The 19,428-nt window shown below is 41.5% G+C and overlaps 1 protein-coding gene across 4 annotated transcripts in view; it reads left to right on the forward strand.

Moving 5' to 3' along the window:
- LOC105478290 (sortilin related VPS10 domain containing receptor 1) overlaps positions 1-13,853 on the forward strand; it is a 596,134-nt gene extending 582,281 nt beyond the window's left edge. Inside the window, exons 25-27 of one of the 4 annotated variants that reach the window (XM_071069161.1) lie at positions 8,311-8,416; positions 8,534-8,694; positions 10,217-13,853. In XM_071069161.1, the coding sequence (XP_070925262.1) occupies positions 8,311-8,416; positions 8,534-8,694; positions 10,217-10,224 (275 nt within the window). In that variant the 3' untranslated portion in view covers positions 10,225-13,853. The remainder of the gene's footprint in view (positions 1-8,310; positions 8,417-8,533; positions 8,695-10,216) is intronic. The other 3 variants (XM_071069160.1, XM_071069162.1, XM_071069163.1) reach the window with 3 other exon arrangements.
- The last annotated feature ends 5,575 nt before the right edge of the window (positions 13,854-19,428 follow it).

Here is a 19,428-nt window from a genome sequence, read left to right on the forward strand (position 1 = left end):
CAGTTTTTTCCAATTCTGGGAAGAAACTCATTGGTAGCTTGATGGGGATGGCATTGAATCTATAAATTACCTTGGGCAGTATGGCCATTTTCACGATATTGATTCTTCCTATCCATGAGCATGGTATGTTCTTCCATTTGTTTGTGTCCTCTTTTATTTCACTGAGCAGTGGTTTGTGGTTCTCCTTGAAGAGGTCCTTTACATCCCTTGTAAGTTGGATTCCTAGGTATTTGATTCTCTTTGAAGCAATTGTGAATGGAAGTTCATTCCTGATTTGGCTCTCTGTTTGTCTGTTACTGGTGTATAAGAATGCTTGTGATTTTTGCACATTAATTTTGTATCCTGAGACTTTGCTGAAGTTGCTTATCAGCTTAAGGAGATTTTGGGCTGAGACAATGGGGTTTTCTAAATATACAATCATGTCATCTGCAAACAGGGACAATTTGACTTCTTCTTTTCCTAACTGAATACCCTTGATTTCTTTCTCTTGCCTAATTGCCCTAGCCAGAACTTCCAACACTATGTTGAATAGGAGTGGTGAGAGAGGGCATCCCTGTCTTGTGCCAGTTTTCAAAGGGAATTTTTCCAGTTTCTGCCCATTCAGTATGATATTGGCTGTGGGTTTGTCATAAATAGCTCTTATTATTTTGAGGTACGTTCCATCAATACCGAATTTCTTGAGCGTTTTTAGCATGAAGGGCTGTTGAATTTTGTCAAAAGCCTTTTCTGCATCAATTGAGATAATCATGTGGTTCTTGTCTTTGGTTCTGTTTATATGCTGGATTATGTTTATTGATTTGCGAATGTTGAACCAGCCTTGCATCCCAGGGATGAAGCCCACTTGATCATGGTGGATAAGCTTTTTGATGTGTTGCTGAATCTGCTTTGCCAGTATTTTATTGAGGATTTTTGCATCGATGTTCATCAGGGATATTGGTCTAAAATTCTCTTTTTTTGTTGTGTCCCTGCCAGGCTTTGGTATCAGGATGATGTTGGCCTCATAAAATGAGTTAGGGAGGATTCCCTCTTTTTCTATTGATTGGAATAGTTTCAGAAGGAATGGTACCAACTCCTCCTTGTACCTCTGGTAGAATTCAGCTGTGAATCCATCTGGTCCTGGACTTTTTTTGGTTGGTAGGCTATTAATTGTTGCCTCAATTTCATAGCCTGCTATTGGTCTATTCAGGGATTCAACTTCTTCCTGGTTTAGTCTTGGAAGAGTGTAAGTGTCCAGGAAATTATCCATTTCTTTTATCAGAGACTAGTATTGCAACCCCTGCTTTTTTTTGTTCTCCATTTGCTTGGTAAATCTTCCTCCATCCCTTTATTTTGAGCCTATGTATGTCTCTGCATGTGAGATGGGTCTCCTGAATACAGCAGACTGATGGGTCTTAACTCTTTATCCAGTTTGCCAGTCTATGTCTTTTAATTGGAGCATTTAGTCCATTTACATTTAAGGTTAATATTGTTATGTGTGAACTTGATCCTGCCATTATGATATTAACTGGTTATTTTGCTCGTTAGTTGATGCAGTTTCTTCCTAGCCTCGATGGTCTTTACATTTTGGCATGTTTTTGCAATGGATGGTACCGGTTGTTCCTTTCCATGTTTAGTGCTTCCTTCAGGGTCTCTTGTAAGGCAGGCCTAGTGGTGACAAAATCTCTAAGCATTTGCTTATCTGTAAAGGATTTTATTTCTCCTTCACTTACGAAACTTAGTTTGGCTGGATATGAAATTCTGGGTTTAAAATTCTTTTCTTTAAGAATGTTGAATATTGGCCCCCACTCTCTTCTGGCTTGGAGAGTTTCTGCCGAGAGATCTGCTGTTAGTCTGATGGGCTTCCCTTTGTGGGTAACCCGACCTTTCTCTCTGGCTGCCCTTAAGATTTTTTCCTTCATTTCAACTTTGGTGAATCTGGCAATTATGTGTCTTGGAGTTACTCTTCTCGAGGAGTATCTTTGTGGCGTTCTCTGTATTTCCTGGATTTGAATGTTGGCCTGCCCTACTAGGTTGGGGAAGTTCTCCTGGATGATATCCTGAAGAGTGTTTTCCAACTTGGTTCCATCTTCCCCCTCACTTTCAGGCACCCCAATCAGACGTAGATTTGGTCTTTTTACATAATCCCATACTTCTTGCAGGCTTTGTTCATTTCTTTTTCTTCTTTTTTCTTTTGGTTTCTCTTCTCGCTTCATTTCATTCATTTGATTCTCAATCGCTGATACTCTTTCTTCCAGTTGATCGAGTCGGTTACTGAAGCTTGTGCATTTGTCACGTATTTCTCGTGTCATGGTTTTCATCTCTTTCATTTCGTTTATGACCTTCTCTGCATTAATTACTCTAGCCATCAATTCTTCCACTTTTTTTTCAAGATTTTTAGTTTCTTTGCACTGGGTACGTAATTCCTCCTTTAGCTCTGAGAAGTTTGATGGACTGAAGCCTTCTTCTCTCATCTCGTCAAAGTCATTCTCTGTCCAGCTTTGATCCGTTGCTGGCGATGAGCTGCGCTCCTTTGCCGGGGGAGATGCGCTCTTATTTTTTGAATTTCCAGCTTTTCTGCCCTGCTTTTTCCCCATCTTTGTGGTTTTATCTGCCTCTGGTCTTTGATGATGGTGATGTACTGATGGGGTTTTGGTGTAGGTGTCCTTCCTGTTTGATAGTTTTCCTTCTAACAGTCAGGACCCTCAGCTGTAGGTCTGTTGGAGATTGCTTGAGGTCCACTCCAGACCCTGTTTGCCTGGGTATCAGCAGCAGAGGCTGCAGAAGATAGAATATTTCTGAACAGCGAGTGTACCTGTCTGATTCTTGCTTTGGAAGCTTCCTCTCAGGGGTGTACTCCACCCTGTGAGGTGTGGGGTGTCAGACTGCCCCTAGTGGGGGATGTCTCCCAGTTAGGCTACTCAGGGGTCAGGGACCCACTTGAGCAGGGAGTCTGTCCCTTCTCAGATCTCAACCTCCATGTTGGGAGATCCACTGCTCTCTTCAAAGCTGTCAGACAGAGTCGTTTGCGTCTGCAGAGGTTTCTGCTGTTTTTTTTATTTTTACTGTGCCCTGTCCCCAGAGGTGGAGTCTACAGAGACAGGCAGGTTTCCTTGAGCTGCTGTGAGCTCCACCCAGTTCGAGCTTCCCAGTAGCTTTGTTTACCTACTTAAGCCTCAGCAATGGCGGGCGCCCCTCCCCCAGCCTCGTTGCTGCCTTGCCGCGATATTGCAGACTGCTGTGCTAGCAATGAGGGAGGCTCCGTGGGCGTGGGACCCTCCCGGCCAGGTGTGGGATATGATCTCCTGGTGTGCCTGATTGCTTAAAGCGCAGTATTGGGGTGGGAGTTACCCGATTTTCCAGGTGTTGTGTGTCTCAGTTCCCCTGGCTAGGAAAAGGGATTCCCTTCCCCCTTGCGCTTCCCAGGTGAGGCGATGCCTCGCCCTGCTTCAGCTCTCGCTGGTCGGGCTGCAGCAGCTGACCAGCACCCATCGTCCGGCACTCCCCAGTGAGATGAACCCAGTACCTCAGTTGAAAATGCAGAAATCACCGGTCTTCTGTGTCGCTCGCGCTGGGAGTTGGAGACTGGAGCTGTTCCTGTTCGGCCATCTTGCTCCGCCCCCATCACTGTAATTCTTAAAAAATATTTCAGACCACATGGATTTCGTGATATTCAAGGCATGTAACTCAAACCTGAATTGATCTACTTTGGGGTCAGGAGAGGAAAAAAGAAAATCAAGGTATGGTAAATTACTTCTGCAACATCCTGACAACACTAACTCTCTTGGATTAGAATTAGAGTTGAAAGTTTCGGGGTCATAGTGCAAGTAGCAGTTCTCCAGGAAGGTCCTTTTGATAGAATGAAAGTGAACACTGGACAACAATAAGATTATTCTGCGTGGCTTCACTGGGTGATGCTACCATGTTATTGACCTTAAAACTTGGAGATAAACCAAGCAAAGGGCAAAACTGCAGCAAGGAGGGCAGGGTGTGATGGCTCACACCTGTAATCCCAGCACTTTGGGAGGCCAAAGCAGGTGGATCGCTCAAGGTTAGGGTTCAAGACCGGGCTGGCCAACATGGTGAAACCCAAACTCTACTAAAAGTACAAAAAAAAAAAAATATTAGCCATGCGTGTTGGCGGGTGCCTGAAATCTCAGCTACTTGAGAGGCTGAGGCAGGAGAATTGATTGAACACAGGAGAAGGTTGCAGTGAATCGAGATCATGCCACTGCACTCCAGTCTGGGTGACAAAGCAAGATTTCATCTAAAAACAAAATAAAACGAAAAAACTGCAGCAACAGGGAAAGCAGTGCCTGGGGAGAGGCATTTCCTAGAGTGTTACATGGAACCTAGTTCTGCAAAGGGTCTGTGGTCAAATGAGTTTATGAAAGACTATGGTAAAGTTAAATGTGTTCTTTTCTGCAAGGGCTGCTGTGACCCTTTAAGATACTGACGTACATTGTGAATCTCCACATGAGGAATGCTGTATGTATCATTGCCCCAAATTATCTCACCATAGAACTGTCATCAGTTTTCAGGATTTTTTTTCTGTAGAAGAATACACTTTCAGAAATACGATAGCATTAAAATGACAAGGTTAGAAATATTGGGCATGCAGTCTGTCCCAAATACTATGACAGTGCTTTATAAATTCCATCTCATTTTAATCTCACGACTTTCTAGACCAAACACTAGTTTCATCTCCATTTTGCAGATGAGGAAACTGAGATTTAATATAAGTCACTTAATCTATAAGTGACGGAGCCAGGTCTGATTCTGAAAAGGGATCATATCATTTCTGAACCCCAAAGGTGGAATTTTGAATTTGTTCTCATAACTACTACTCTAACCACTTATTTAGCACTTACTACATGGCAATCACTTTTCACAAGAAAATTGTTATTATTGTAAGTGTTCCCGTTATTATCATCCCAGGTCCTCGTGAATAAAATATAAAAATTCAATGCATTTCCAAACTCCTCAAAGGATTTTAGAAATGATATGTGCAAGTACGCAGGCTTAGAAATGTTGAGTCACTTGGAGAACTGCTTGTATCCATGTTTTACTTTGTGCATGAATAATGGCAAAAAACTGCTCAGCACTTTTCCTACACGTCTACCTTGTTCAAGCTGCAACTGGAAAGGGATTAATGTATGCTAATTCCACACAACAAGCTAAAGCCCATTTATCACAAGTTTCCATTCCTCAGCAAAACACACACAAATGCACCGAAGTGTTGGGCAAACTAAGAAATGCAGCTGCTGTTGTGTGGAGCAATAATAGGTCTGTTTATAGTCAGGCACAGATCAGCAAACAGAAGCCACCCACAGAACACAGAGGGCAGTGGTAGTCAGTCTCTGGCCACTGCTGCTGACTGCTTCCTGCTTCCTGCTTCCTGCCTCTGAGAAGTGACTGACTGATGCAGAGATGGGGAGGGCGAAAGGATAACACACATTTTAGAACTGGGATACGGAAGTTCATTTTCCCAGAATAATATGCTAATTACTTAACAGTGTTAATGCTGCTTGTTGAAGAATGATGATTTAAGTGTAAATGATTTAGAATTGAAAGACTTAACCTGGGGATGGGGAGAGATAGGAGGAAGGAAAGAGAAGGGAAGAGGTTCATTTGTGTGTGTGTGTGTGTGCGCGCGCGCACGCATGCATGCATATGCGAGTTTGCTTTCTGTGTTGCTGACAGCTTGGACAAAGTAATTTTCTCTCTTAGTTTTCCATTTATTTCAAATGTCAACCTTTTCAAGCAAGCTCAGTATTCTTAGTTGCTTCATATCACTGGTATTCTGGTTATGCTGAAAGAGCATTTAGCTGGGAGTGAAAAGTTTAGCTTTATTTCAACCTCTAACCATTCCAATCATCTGTGGCCCCTCTTTGAGCCTCCATTGTTCCCTGAAAAATGAAGGATTTGTGTTAGAAGATTGCCTTTAAAACATCTTCCTAATATAATTTCCTTGATGTGATGATGGTATTGTGATAATAATGAGAGAGAGAGAGAGAGAGAGAGAGAGAGAGAGAGAGAGAAATCTTTTAGAGTTACAGGTGGTTAAATTATACGTTTTCCAAGATTTACTTCAAAATAATCCAGTGGTTGGAGGTTGTGGGAACTGGATAAAATAAGATTGGCTGTCGGTTGATGGTTGTTGAAGCTGGGTGGTAGGTACAAGAGGCTTCATTTCTGTATTCTGTGTGTGTGTGTGTGTGTGTGTGTGTGTGTGTGTGGTTGCATGCACACATATCCATACACATATACACACGTATGCATATATGTGTACATATACCTGTCTTCCAAACTTAAGAGTACATGATTTATTATCCCTACTGCTCCTTTTAAAACTTAATATTTTAACTTGTGCCAGTTGTTAATTTGCTTCTTGTGGTATAGTCTTAGTCCTAATCCCCATCCTCAGAAATATATATTTTACTGAAATTAGCCCAGGATTGAGTATATAGAAAATGTCTGTGTGTGTGTGTGTGTGTGTGTGCACGTGCTTATATGATGATTCGGGTTCAAGTCTTAGTTCTTCCGTTTACTAGTAAGTTCTAAGTCCTTTTAAAACAATGCTAACCAATGAGAACTTCATTGCTATCTGTTTAATGGGATCATAATCACTGCCTTCCATTTGTGAAAATCAATTGTGATAATGTCTATGACAAATGGAAGGTGTTCTCTTCCCCTGATGACATCCTACCAGTTGCACGGTGAGTTCTAAAGGATTTCTGGACGTCTCTACCAATGGTACTGAGAGCTTTCTTTCCTAATTTTGAACCAAAAGAAAATTTGCCTTGGATGTTTCACGTCAGTGGGACACCCCCCCACCTCATCTTTACACACAAACTCACATACTCCCATTTCAAAACTGAGGTGATGCTTGACTTACAGGGGAGAGGAAATAGTGGGGGGTTCCTTATATTCAGTGCCTCCTGAAAGCCAACTCTCCTGAAATGACTATTTTCATTTTTCACCAAAACTATGTGATTAGATGCAATATGCTTTCCAGTATCAATACAGAGTGGCTGAGATGTAATCCTGAAAAAAATAGAGCAGAAGCAACTGAGAATCTTGTCTGAGACCATCAGTGTTATAGTCACTTATTGTTGAACTTTTTTACCTGGGTGACTAGAACATTGCCCTCTCAGCTCACACCAGAGAAAACCACAGAAAATGGCGATTAAAGGTCACCTGTATTTCTGGGTATCAGGGTTTGCTTAAGTTGATGGAAGGTAAAGGTCAGCACCAAGGCTTCCCTGGAGTACATGTGGCTTGTCTTTTATGCGTGAGCTACGCTACGTTTGCAAAATGTCAGCTTTTAAGAGGATAGAAATTAATTGCAAAGTCTACAGGTACAACAGGTTTGACTGTGAGATGGCAGACGGTGTACAGGTGGAGAGAAGCGTTTTCCAGACTGCGCTTTAAGGCGAAACTCAGGGAGGGAGACTCTTTTATGGAGGCAGAGGCTTCTGTTTTGTCTGGGAGAAAAACTCACTGTATTTGAGAGGCTGGAGCATCTTGGTGAGGGCTGTCAGAGCTTTTGGGAAATTGTTGAGACAGCCAGGTGGCATATCCCTCCTTCAGCATGTCAGCGGCTGGCCTTGTGAAATATTCACTTGGCCATCGGTTTCCTGTGTACAGAAATACAAGCATGCTCCATCACTTTGCTTTTCTTTCTCTCACATATGACAACTTTCCAATTATTTTTCTCACATGACAACTACTGGAGTAGGGGTGAGGGGGTGGTTGAATTCACAAATATATTCCTGCAGGTGGTTTTAGTGGCAATCTGTTTTGCTTTGTGGAAAAAGTTTACACTCAGAGTATAATAAAATACAATTATTATATTGTTATAAATATTAATTGATAATAATACTAGCAGCAGTAGAAATGAAATCTAGTAATTACGTGACTTACTATGTGCTTCGCACTTTTCTCACTGCTTGACATACATTAGCTCACTTAATCCTCATAAGAACCCAGTGAAGTATATACCATTGTTATTATTTTACCACATAAGGTACATTAAGGTGAAGCAACTTGCCCAAGACCACATAGCTACTTAGAGTGGGACTTGAATACAGACAGCCTGGCCCTGGGGTCTGTAGTTTTCATTGCTTTGCTGCAGAGCAGGAACATTTGGGGTGGGAGTAGGGGTGGGCTTAGATGCATCCCATGTCAGTCATGTGACGTGCTTCTTGTGTGTATACCTCACATGGTTTTCCGGGACTTACCATGCTTGCGTGTGAACCATTTGAACCTCTCATAGTGTCTCACCTGCCCAGTTCTCTACTCATTTTTCTCTGCTCTGTTTCCCGTCCCCAGCCCCCCTGGTGGACCTCACTCCAACCCACAGTGGATCTGCCATGCTGATGCTGCTCTCAGTGGTGTTTGTGGGGCTGGCGGTGTTCGTCATCTACAAGTTTAAAAGGTGCGTGTCCCTCCCTCCACGTCCCCCCACCCCTGACCTCTTCCTTCTCCCTGACAGGTTCAGAAGCATGTGTTACAGTGATGTGCACAGCAGTGATGGTTTCTATTAATATTTTAGGAAGATCCCGGGGATTAATGTTTATGCCCAGATGCAGAATGAGAAAGAACAAGAGATGATCAGTCCAGTCAGTCACTCTGAAAGCAGGCCCAATGTCCCTCAGACTGAACTAAGGAGGCCTGGCCAGCTTATAGATGAGAAGGTGGAATCCCAGCTCATAGGTAAATGATTCCCAGTAGCCACCAGCTGTTCAGCTGAGTAGGCAATGGCTGACTCTCTCTCTAACCCCTTTCTGGCTTGACATAACCACTTTCTTCTGCTCTAACAGCCCTGAGAGAAACAGCTAAGATGGCTTTTTCCCTGCTTCCTCTCATTGGGATGGGGGAAAAACAAACAAACCTCTTGCTTCTATCTAGTTTTTTTCTCTCATTAGTTTATTCCTCCTTTTGCAAAACCCTCCCTAAAATATTGGGCTTAAAATGTTAAAATGTTATATGTTTATGGGCAAACAGAAAAGCATTTGCTTTAATAGTGTATAAGAAGGAGAGGCCTCAGAGGCTAGGGCTGGTGGACCAGAGGGCAGGGCAGGGTTGCAGGACACGATATGTATTGACTAGAATGAAACGTGGTAACCTCAACTGGATACAGCCCTAAGGAGGGCAGACTGCTCCGGAACACCGGTAGAGGAGTGACATAATGAGAGTGGCCAGCCTGATCATCCGGGGAATTTTTTTTTTTACATCTATTGGTAGTCTAGGAACTTTCCCTCAGGAGATTTGGAACCTAAGATTGAGGACAAGAGGCATAAAGTTTGCAGACATCCAGGGAGTGGAGCAATCCTGAGAGAGACCACTGGTGGGTGAGACTATTACAGAGCAGATTAGCAAATTTCTTCCTCTTTTTTGACTGTCCCTTACCAGAAGTTGTCAAATGGACTTTGTCATATTTCATTGGTGCTCTCTCTGCCTGTGAAGTAGGCACGGGAATCCAACAATGAGGTATAGAGAATCTGACGTTCACTTGCTAAATTCTGCTATTTGTTGCAGAAGAAATTTTCCAGGAAGCTAGGCAAACCCATGAAGCCACTATTGCTGATCCATTTCTCTCTTTGGTTCCTCCTGTCTGTTGGTGTTAGGAGTTGAAGCCTTATATGTTTACATTTAGATCCTGCATTGCTAGCAACAGTGAATAAATTATTATATAACCATTCATGCTCCACTCTAATGTGATAAAGACCTAGAAGACCTTTACATACAATTTTTAATCTTACTTGGAAAACAATGAGTATGTAAATGGAAACATAACCCTCTTTAAATGAATATGGGAAAGGTCTGTGGCTGTGTTAAGGGGAAATTTAAATGCAGTGACTGGTTCCTATCATAGATAATGATAACTGCAGTCACATCTGGTGTCCAATTTTCACAGTGCACTTTCTTTTATTTGAGGAGACAAGGTAATAAATGTGTAATTGCTTGGGGTTAAAAAGAATAAAAGCCTTTTCTGTCTTCAAGTCCAGAGAGGCATTCACCCTGTCTACTCATTCCTAAAGCTTCTAAGTGCATGTTTTGGGATCATTTGGTTCTCAGCTGCATTTCCGTAGGGTATGAAGCACAGCCTCTACTTGCTTTATTAAAGTAGTAATTCCTCCTTCACCAGGAAGATATCGCAGCACATTGCAAAGTCTCTGACACCTTTCCCTTTCCAGTGTCATTAAATGAGTAAGTGTTACACGTTTTCTCTTAGGAGAGTAGCTTTACCCTCCCCTCCCTCCCCTTCTACTCAACCTGGTGACTCATCTCTCCGATTGCAAAGAGCAAGACACGCCACTCCGCCTTCAACGCCAAAGCGGGGATCTGCTGGGGCACAGTATGCAATTTAAGGAAAACCCCCAAAGGCTACAGGCGACCTGCTGATCAGGAAAGAATTTCGCTCTTGTCAAGTACATCATCCTTCATGACCACTAACTTTGTGTTTCTTTTCTTTCCTTTGTTGTTCTGTTTCCTGTTTTGCCAGGAAGTATTTCCATAGTTGCTGAGAATCAAAGCACAAAAGAAATCCCTACCTATGTAAATGTTTGAATGGAGGACGCCAGTAAAAAAAACAAAACAAAAACAAAACATAAAATATAAACAATCAAAATCCAAACAAACAAACAAACACTCACTGCATCGGGACTTTTTAATTCTTCAGACACAGACAACAAGGGTTTTTAGCTTTAAGCCTGTGCATGTGGATGATACTCTGAGAACATGTCTGGAGGGGCAGTGTACAGGTGCTCTATTTTAATGGAAAACACTCCCCTCTCCCTCTTTCTTCTTCTCCTCTCTCTTTTTTCTGATCGGTCGTGTTTGTAGAAAATTCATAACATATATAGGCCAAGGAAATCTGCATGTATTTTTGGAAATATTCTTGGCTCCAGATTATCAGCTATTTTAGCATTAAAGGCTGATGGGTGGATTAGCTACCCCAGCTCCTTTCATAAGACACAAAGATATGCACAGGAGTTTGAAACCCTGAGCTGTTTCTCTGTTCCACTTTCCATATTGTCATTTCCCTTCTAAGTTAGCTTTGGTAGCTCTGTTGGTCAGCAGTGGCCACGAGGCTGCTTTCTGCACTCTCTGTGGCCACAGGAACAAAGATGCGAGTTGAAGATCCCTTTGTGCCGGTAGAATAAGGAAGGCAGGGAGGCAAAGCATGTCAGAAACGGACCTTGGTTTCCTGTTCACCTCTTTCCACCATGATTGCCTCCCCTTGCAGCTTTCCCTACTCCTGCCCCAACTGCAGTAGGAAATGGAATCCCATTAGTTACCCATTGTCCTGTCTTCACATTTGTTTGTCATCCATGTGTGACCCTGATCTGTTGATATCTTTGAATGTCTTCCTTCCAAACCCCAAGTAAGTTGTCCTTCAACTGTTCTTAATTTTTCTTCCCAAACATATTGCTAGATTCTGGACATTAACCCTGATGTTTCCTAAATACTGGCCTGGCCTCTGCCGCCCCTGCCTCCACCACTCGCAAGTTTCTTAGCCCTTTGTCAGTTTTGTACATTCCCAAGCATGCCAGCTTCTGTGCCCATGGACCTTACTGCATCCTGCATAGCAGGGTTCAGTTTCATGTATCTTTGTCTTTTCCTCTAGAACCTGCCTTTTTCAAATATCCCCGCCTTTTCCCACCTGCAAACTGTATGTGAAAGAGTTGATATATGCAAAGCAATTCAAACCTGGCCATGTACTTTGGAAAAGAAAGCATAGAGATGAATTGTGGTGTTCTCACACCTTAACGAAAATCTCGTGCAATCTGATTCCAGAAGATTCTTGTGAGAAATGTTTTGAATGTGTGACAGTTTTGCAGGGCAGTTTCCTCCTGTGATGGTTGCTGTTACCCGGTATTTCCACTCTCACAATAGAATAGAAATGTTTGTGAAATAAAACTGATTTTAACTAGAAGGAGAAACAGGTTAATGGACTTTGTGTTTAAGAGTGTCAAACAGTCTGAGACAATAAATGGGGGAATTATCTTACGTTAGGGTGAGAGTTTGATTATTTAGGATGATCCCAGTGATTTCATGTGTGCTCTCTGACCTCTGAGTATCGTAATATCATTAAAGGAAAGATTTATGTCTGTATAAAGGAGAAAAGTTAGCTGATTGTCAAAAAAGATTGGCGCAAAGCATGAAGAAACCCCAGTTTTCCCCAGGGTAATCATGAAAGAAGGCCCAGAGAAAGAGGGAGACAAAAGCCTGTTCAGCAGAGGCCCCTTTAGTATTACGACTGGGCAGAGACCACTATAAACTATAGGAGAAAGAAGTTCTGATAAACCTCTTAGTATGCTCAGCCTCCTTCTTTGCTATGTCCCTAAGCCAACAGTGTATAACCCAGGCCCTGGTGATAATGAGGGTGTCCTAAAGATCCTGATGTCCATGACTTCATGTAGTTCAGGCACAGAAAGAATAGCAAAGCTGCTGTCAGAAGTTTATCAGGCAGAGATGTTTATGGTTGAGGATACCCCATATGAATCTGAGAAATGGGCTAGGCCTGAGGCAGCCACCTATTTGTAGAACTCAATTGATCCCCAACCTGCCAGGCTTCCTATCTCATAGGAAACATCCTCATTGATCCTCTTCAGTTGGAGCCTCCCAAATTTAATCTGGAAGACAAAGTGTTGGAAAACCAAAAGAGGCTCACTCAGACCAGCACAGGGAGTCCTCAGAGTTGCAGTTCAATTCATTTTAATTAGAAAAGTATGAAAAAGGAATAACACTCTTATTCTAGCACAGTGCCTTGCCTAGAGTAGTAGTATGAAAATTACTTGTTGAAGAAATAAATGAATGGAAAGACATAGGGAAGAATGGGCTGTAAATCCTAATTAAAAATAGAGGTAGACATGAGATGCCTGGCATTTTGGAAAGTGACCAAAGATGGCCAGCTAGAGATCTAGCATCTCCAGGATCCTCATGTGCCTCTCCTCAAAGCTTCCTCCCATCTGTAGGAGATTAGTGAGGCAAGGTGCTGCTCAGAGAGGAGGACCTCATTGTTCTTATGACCTTGGCCAGTTGTTCTCAAAGTGTGGTACCTGAATCAGCAATATCACCATCACTTGGGCTTGTTAGAGATCCAGATTCTGGATCCATACTCCATACCTACTGAATTAGAAACTCTAGGGGATGAGTAGTGGTGTTCTCTATTGCTAAGTGATAGTGGGCCCAGCCATCTATTTTAACGAGCCCTCCCAGTGATTGTGATACATACTAAAGTTTGAGAACCATTGTACTAGGCCATTCCGGCTGACTCACAAAGAGAAGGCAGTAATGAGGGCCTACAAATGGGAGGGACCTAAGTGCCTACCTACTCACTAATCGCAGGTGCAAACACACAAGGAGTTTGGTGGGCTTAAGGTCAGAGGAATGTGTAGGGAGGAATGTATGTGGAAGCTAAGATTCAGGGCAAGCTAAAAATCCGATACTGCAACGTTTTCCAAAATCCCAGAAGGCAAACTGTGCATGTTCTACCCTGAACCACCCACGCAACACTTTCTCCCTTGCCTTATTTTTAATTGGATTCACTGTCCAAAATGCAGAGGTTTGCTTTGCTTTTTTTCAGAAGTTCCAAACAGCAACTTTGAGAGCAATGGGGTGCTTGGCAGCTGTTCTGTGTTTTCCAGGAATCCAACTGAGCATTGAAATCTCTCATTTGCCGACTTATTTTTATAGGAAGCCAATTTAAAAAAAAAAAAAAAGTTTTCTTATAGTATTGGAACTACTTCTAATTTTAAAATGACTTTTTTGATGTATTTTTGGTTAAATACTATGTAGTGTAATGTATAATTGCTCTTGTTTATTGCTTTTACAATCATATTTATTAAACAGATAATGTCTCTAAAGTCTTTGCCTCAGGTATTTTTTTTTTAATCCTAAACCCTTGGTGTTCATTCTAAATATAGAAGTGTTGCATGTATAGGATTTCATAGAGGCTAATTGCATAAGAAATAGTAAACACCACAGGCTTGAGGTTTTTTGCTGTTTTTTTTTTTTTCACTAACAAGGCAGAATGTATGTACTACCTGAATTCTACCTGCATTTCAATTAACTATATAATGTCTGTTTATTAAATTACTTTGATTTAAAAATTAGTCCAAACTGGTTATTTTAGAATGAGTACATGCTCATTATTATTAGTTCAGAATTAGAAATTATGGATGGGGAACAAACTCATAAACTCATTCAAATTTGTTCAAAACCTTGTGATTAACAAAAGACCAAACCTGCATGGAATGAACTGAAACATGGGGAGTGGTAAAAAACAGCAGATGAGTAAAAACAGCTGTGAACCTGGAATCAGGAACGAGGAGTTCGCCTCTGGCTATGCCAGCTGTGTGACCTTGAGCAAATCATTTTAACAGATAAGAGCTTTAGTGCTCTCATGCATATAATTTGGAAGAAGATCCCTTCCAGCTCTGCCTTTCCAAATACTATGGGTGAGTCATTCCCCAAGAGTCCCAACTATTTGATTTAAAGTTAGCAGGAAATAACGTCATAGACTGGATCCATCTTTTCAGCCCTGTGGCTCACCTATGTAAGTGGCATTTCTCCGTGGACATCATTGGGTGTTGATATTTGGCTGAAACATTTGTACAGGCATAAAACCCTCCCTAGCCTTCCCGAAGGCCCAGACACAGAGTGGTGTTGCCTCATTAGCTCAATGTCGGCATGTGTGAAACTTCCTGTTACTTTAGGTGGCCCTAAACCTTTCCATTTCCACAGACTAAATTCCTGAATCTTTATTCCTTTCCAGGCTAGAGCCCATGCACCTCCTGCCTATCAGGAGCAATGTATCACCTGTGTCAGGCAATCAGCAAGCATCCCTATACATGTCAAACAGAGGGGAGTTAATGCACAAAATGTGTGCTGGGTTAATGGACGAACAAAAATACCAAATAGGAACAGGTGAGGCAACCCTAAGATCAGCCTCAATAGGAAGCCTCTCACTTCCCTGTGCTAGAGAGAGCCCGATATTACCAGTTCCCTGGAGCCAGGACTACCAGGTTGAAGCTGCAGTCGTGGAGGACTTGTCTGGCAGGAGCTGGAGCCATGGAGGAGACGTGACTACCGCCTGTCCTGTGATGCTGCCCAAGCAGAGGGGTAGGGAGAAGTAGCTTGCTTTTTCCCTTGCTCTGTTGCCGACCCTTTTAACTGCACAAACCCAGCCACAAGCCAGTGGGCAGTGGAGCCTGGGAAATGTTGTTTTCTGGAATACAAAGTGAACTGGGAGGGAGTGGGAAATGGATTTGAGAGAACACAGGCAGGTGACTGGCACAGCACCCCTTACATGGCCAGCCCTTATCATAACCAATATATCTCCCCCAACCCAAATGCACCAGGTACTGTAACTCACACCTGTAATCCCAGAGCTTTGGGAGGCCAAGGTGAGGGGTTGGGGGAGATTGCTTGAGCCCAGGAGTTCCAGTCTGCAGTGAGCTACGATCATGCCACTGCACTCTAGCCTGGACAGCAGAGCAGGACCTTGTGTCTGAAAAATAATATGTAATCCCAGCACTTTAGGAGGCTGAGGCGGGCAGATCACATGAGGCTAGGAGTTGGAGACCAGACTGGCTAACATGGTGAAACCCTGTCTCTACTAAAAATACAAAAATTAGCTGGGCGTGGTGGTGCATGCCTGTAATCCTAGCTACTCTGGAAGCTGAGGCACAAGAATCACTTGAACCCGAGAGGCAGAGGTTGCAGTGAGCCAGGATTGCGCCACTGCACTCCAGCCTGGGCGACAAAGTGAGACTGTCTCAAATAATAATAATAATAATAAATAGTAGGTGCTTCTTTCTCTATGACTATGTTCACATATTTTTCTTTAAACATCACGTATTTAGAACTTGGCTGTATGTTTATGTGTGGCACTTATGCCTTTCTCACCAAATTCTACACTCATTTAAAGAAGCATCTTTATTTTTTTCATTTTATTATTTCAGCACTTAGGACTGGGCATTGCCATTAGGGGGCACTAGATAAATGTTTGCTGGAATTCAGCCCTTGATTTTCAGCTTAGTGTTGTGAGCAAGTCCATTTTATTCAGTGATGATCTCTGAGGTGGCTTCACAGTCCGATTCCTCTAACCCAGCTAGCACCTCTAATTACATGTTCAGTTGGTGTTTGTCAAGAATCAACATATCCCTGCCCATCTCTGTTACCACTCAAGCTGCTGTATTCCCGGAGGTATTCTTAGACATTAAGTGAAATAATTGCAGGTTAGGAAGAAGAAAAAAAAAAAAGGCTAGAAACTAGCATAAAAAACAAAGGTCTAAGTTTGATTTCTGGATTTGATTACCTATTCCCCAAGGAGTTAACAGTACTATGAAAATGCATGTTAGTCTGGGGCTTGTATAGTAGGGAAGTCCAAAAAAATTCCAGATGGACAAATACAAGCAAATGGCTGTTACAAGTTTCATGTTAAACACATGAAAAGGGACCCGTGTTTTACAGCATAGAGATATTTATTGATCAGTATGTGGTGGACACTGTTTTAAGCAGTGAGAATCTTCTGTGAACAAGGTAGATGACATGTCTGCATTTATGAATATCTGAGTAGGAACAATGAACAAATAATATAATTTAATGTAACATATGCAATGCCGTCAAACATACAGGAGAATTTCAATCTATCAAAATGTAAAAATAAAACATGATAGGTGACAGGGCGGCCAAAGTGACTAGGGGTGGGGGTGGGAGATGGGGAGAGTTGGTCCTCGGAAACACAAATGTCTGGATGCTGTACGAAAACCTCTTCAGGATCTGAAGGCTAAAAAGGAAACAGCCACTTAGACAAATGCATTGTCCCAATATGTTCAAAAGCCACCTTAGAACAACCGCGCCCAGAAAACAAACAATTTTGAACCTAAACAACGATTAGAAATGTTTGAGTTTAAGGGAAAATAGCTTTTCCATTGCACACAAGCAGGGTCTTTCCCAGAGATGATCTGTACAGTCAGTTGTACTATCATGTAACATACGTGTTTCCAAAATTACCACTCTATGCCAAATGGCATAATAAAGCCCATAAAGCTTAGGGGAAAAGGCTGGGGCACAACACACAAAAACTTTGTCATATCTCAGTGTAATGTGTCTCCGGACACATTTTTAAAAAGGTACAAACCGAATAAAAATGGTAGCATAGTTTTACACACAATGAATAGTTAAGAAATACACAAAATGCTTACCTTGAAAAACACTTGAAGTTTGCTTATGAGAGTGGGCGTTGGAATGTTTACAGCACGTGAGTTGTTGTGAAGTGGTAGGAGGGAAGTTACCTGAAATCTGACGGAAATGTGCAACACCAGATACAGATAATGTAGCTGTAATACACAAGGCAAGTGGACGGGGCTGGTAGATGTTTGAGGGGTGGGTGTGTGCGTGTGCGCGCGTTCTACGTACTTTTACACAGCTGGTTTCAGCTGGGGGCAGTTTTCTGCATTCATCTAATTTTTCTCATTGACAAAATCATGCATAAGCAAACACAGCATTTGAATTATCCTCAAATTCTTCCTTAATATATCAATTACAGTAGAACAAATTTATATTTTCAAAACTGCTTGATAGCAGAACTGACTATAATTTCGGTGGTAGTTTAAAAGTACGGGTGGAGGGAAGAAACCCTACTTGACAGCACAGGAAAAAGATAAGGAAATCGTGCCAATCCTCATTAAAATTGTCATCTCAGACTAAGACCTTTCGGTGTAGGGATCGGCAGCCCTATTAATTTACACAGACTTTAAAACATCATCCAATTTCCACCTACCCCAGCAACAAATATTTAGAAACAGGCTTTTAAGGAATGTTAAGTTGTGGTCAGAACCCCTTGTTAAAGAAAAACAAGGCTGGCCGGGCACAGTGACTGACACCTGTAATCCTAGAACTTTGGGAGGTCGAGGAGTTTGAGACCAACCTGAGCAACATGCGGAAACCCCTTCTCTAATAAAAATACAAAAAATAGCTGGGTGTGGTGATACACACCTGTAATCCCAGCTATTCAGGAGGCTGAGGCATGAGAAGTGCTTGAGCCTGGCAGTTGGTGGTTGCAGTGAGCCAAGATTGCACCACTGCCCTCCAGCCTGAGCAACAGAGCAAGACTGTCTCCAAAAACAAACCAACAAAAAACATGGTGTGAAAAAGACATTTATGAAGTATTTGAAGAAAAGTAAAACAGCTGAAGATTTGAAATGTTTAAAAATAAACTCAAGGCCTCTAGATAATCATAAAACACTTTATAAACAACACTAAGTAAAATATTTCAATATATGCATTTATATTTATCTTCATAACATCTTTCTGTTTCTGTAAATATTAATAACAACTTGTAGATGCAGAAAAAGGATTCAGTAAGCACTATGTATAAACTAGTTAACAAACAATATATATGCATATAATAAAATATAATTTTGTTAAAACTCTTTTCTAAAGAATAAGGACTTGAGAAATTTTTCATGTGATATTAAGAGAAAGCAGAATTTAAGACTTTACGTAGTATCATAGTTTGTACAGAAAATAAGGACAGAACGAGATGAAAAATAGTAACACAAGTTATTTCCAACTTGTAAAACTATTGGTGTTTTAATTCCCTTCATCTTTGTTTATATATTTTCTAAGATATTCTAATATTTGCTAATTAAGTTAATTATGTAATTATTGTAAATAATATATAAAAGTTATAGGAAAATTCATAATTATTGACAGCATATACTTAAATTACTTTAATAAGTTAAAAACAACTTCTCTAGATTCTAAAGACAATTTTTTACCTTATGTTTATCAATTTAAATTCATATCGAGATACAAATATTTTTTGCAATTATGGCACCTGCAGTTTAACTCATGAAATTTCAGATGTTTAAAATTTTTAAACTGTTTAACTCTGTGATCCATGTGTATATATGTATATACATGTACACACACACATATATATGCAGACATATATATACATTTATGTAATTAATACAATTTTATGGTATAAATGTAAGGTAAGTATGTGTACATACATGTTTATACATTATTTTATTTTATTTATTTATTTTTGAGATGGAATTTTGTTCTTGTTGCCCAGGCTGGAGTGCAATGGGGCGATCTCAGCTCACTGCAACCTCCGCCTCCCGGGTTCAAGTGATTCTCCTGCCTCAGCCTCCCAAGTAGCTGGGATTACAGGCATGCACTACCACGCCTGGCTAATTTTGTATTTTTAGTAGAGACGGAGTTTCTCCATGTTGTTCAGGCTGGTCTTGAACTCCCGACCTTAGGTGATCCGCCCGCCTCAGCCTCCCAAAGTGCTGGGATTACAGGTGTGAACCACCACACCCAGCCTAAACATTATTTAGATATGGGCACATACACACAGAAGTGAACACTCTTGCATAGATATAAAACAGCAATATGGTAATGGTAGTTAGCTATGGGTCA

The sequence above is a fragment of the Macaca nemestrina genome, chromosome 9 (genome assembly GCF_043159975.1).
Source record: "Macaca nemestrina isolate mMacNem1 chromosome 9, mMacNem.hap1, whole genome shotgun sequence".
NCBI lineage: Eukaryota > Metazoa > Chordata > Mammalia > Primates > Cercopithecidae > Macaca > Macaca nemestrina.